General features: G+C 51.4%; 1 protein-coding gene across 1 annotated transcript; it reads left to right on the plus strand.

Moving 5' to 3' along the window:
• Nucleotides 1-1,005: 1,005 nt before the first annotated feature.
• On the plus strand, nt 1,006-1,622 carry LOC123841742 (protein BEX1-like). Its single transcript, XM_045871264.2, has one exon. The coding sequence runs from the start codon at nt 1,006-1,008 to the stop codon at nt 1,387-1,389; it is 384 nt and encodes a 127-aa protein (XP_045727220.1). The 3' UTR covers nt 1,390-1,622.
• The last annotated feature ends 212 nt before the right edge of the window (nt 1,623-1,834 follow it).

Below are 1,834 nucleotides of genomic sequence, written 5' to 3' on the forward strand. Positions count from 1 at the left end.
GGGAGGCAGGGTCCAGTAGAACTCCCCGCCCCCCGAGGGAGTGGAGTGGGAGGGGAGAGAGCTCCTTGGTGACGCGGGGCCCTCACGTGACCTGGAGCTGCAGAGCAACGCAGCCTTCCGTGCAGTCGTCAGTCCCGCTTCTGGGTACCGGCTCCCCGCTGTCCTGCGGCTGGCGGGCTGGCAACGGGCGCGAGGAAAGCAGAGCAGGTAAGGGCTCCTGGGCCCGCGCGCGAGGCCAGGGCGGCAGCGGTCCGCCTACTCCCAAAGCCGGCGCAGGAGATCAGCGCAGTGGCATTCTTGGGAACATCGGTAGTGACCCCCTGGGGTAGGGATGCTGGGACGGCCGGGAGGGCAGCAGAGCAACCAAGAGCAATTGGAAATCACCCGAGTTCCTACCGGAGAATGGTGAATCTCCGGGGCGGGGTGGGGGGAGGCTATGGGTGAGGGCGGGAGATGCGGATGAGGGGCGGCCAGGGGTGGCCGGGACCCAGAAGGGACCAGGTGTTGGCGGTTCGGCGCCAAGCGCTTCGCAACAGCCCCTGTTCCCTCCACGCCGGCCTTCTGCAGGTCTGCGGGTCTAGGTGTCAAGTGTCGCGGCGGCGCACTCACGGCGAGAATTGGGAGAAGGAGGAGGCAGCAAGGATAGGCCCAGGTCGGTGCTGCGGTCAGTGTGGGGGGCGCGTGCAGAGCCCAGTTTGAGACCCCCTTCCAACTATCCCATTACTCGTCCCCCGTCCTCCATTTTGGTGACTGCGGAAGCCTGGGGATGGATCTGTAGGAAAATGGTGGGTTTGTGGGGGGAGGTAGGACAGAGAAGTGGTGGTGGGGGGTCCGGACTTGGAGGCCCCCTAGAGGACGCACAAAGCTTTTCAGGTAGGAAAATGAAATTTTAAAAACCGTTGATATCCAGGGCTTTGAAAGAGGAGTAGTAAGGCCTCTGTCCTCGGTGCTGACCTGTCCACCAAAAACTCAGCCCCTTCTTTTGTCTTTTGTCTCCTAGGAGCAATGGCGTCCAAAGAGGAGCACGCAGTAAAAAATCTCAACATGGAAAATACCGACCAGGAAAATGAAAAAAAAGATGAAAAGGAGCAAGTTGCTAATAAAGGAGAGCCCTTGGCCCTCCCTTTGGAAACTGGTGAATATTGTGTGCCTAGAGTAAATCGTAGGCGGTTCCGTGTTAGGCAGCCCATCCAGCAGTATAGATGGGATGTGATTCAGAGGCTTGAAGAGCCGGGAAGGATGAGAGAAGAGAATGTGGAAAGGATTGGGGAGGAGATGAGACAACTCATGCAAAAGCTGAAGGAAAAGCAGTTCAGTCATAGTTTGAGGGCAGTTAGCACTGACCCCCCTCACCATGACCATCGTGATGAGTTTTGCCTTATGCCTTGAATCCTGGTGTTTTCTCTGAAGTTAATAGGGAGACACCTGCTTTCTAAACTTATGTGTTCATGATATAGCTTTGTTATAAACCTTTTGATGTAACTCATTTCTAATATGTCTATTATTACTTCGAGTTGAATGTGTTTTTGATCCAATCTGTAAGATTTTGTTAGCAGGAGAACTTTACCTATTGCATGGAAAGATGGTCATTATATTGTGAAACCAATAAAGCAGTCTAAAAAAAGCAACCTCTGTATTTTTATTTCAAATCTTATATTTATGTATTTAGTACATTCAGTGAAAAATGCTGAAATTAAATATACCAAAGGATTAATATAGGGACTTATTTCTGTGAAATGAGTTGATGTGTTTTCTTTCATATTTTCTGTAGTTTTAGAAAAAATGGAAACTATTTTTAATGACCTTGTGAAAGTAGAAGGGTCACTTCATAAAT

This window comes from Mirounga angustirostris, unplaced genomic scaffold (assembly GCF_029215605.1).
Source record: "Mirounga angustirostris isolate CCGP_5_RB_7025 unplaced genomic scaffold, mMirAng1.0.hap1 SCAF_11, whole genome shotgun sequence".
NCBI classification, from domain to species: domain Eukaryota; kingdom Metazoa; phylum Chordata; class Mammalia; order Carnivora; family Phocidae; genus Mirounga; species Mirounga angustirostris.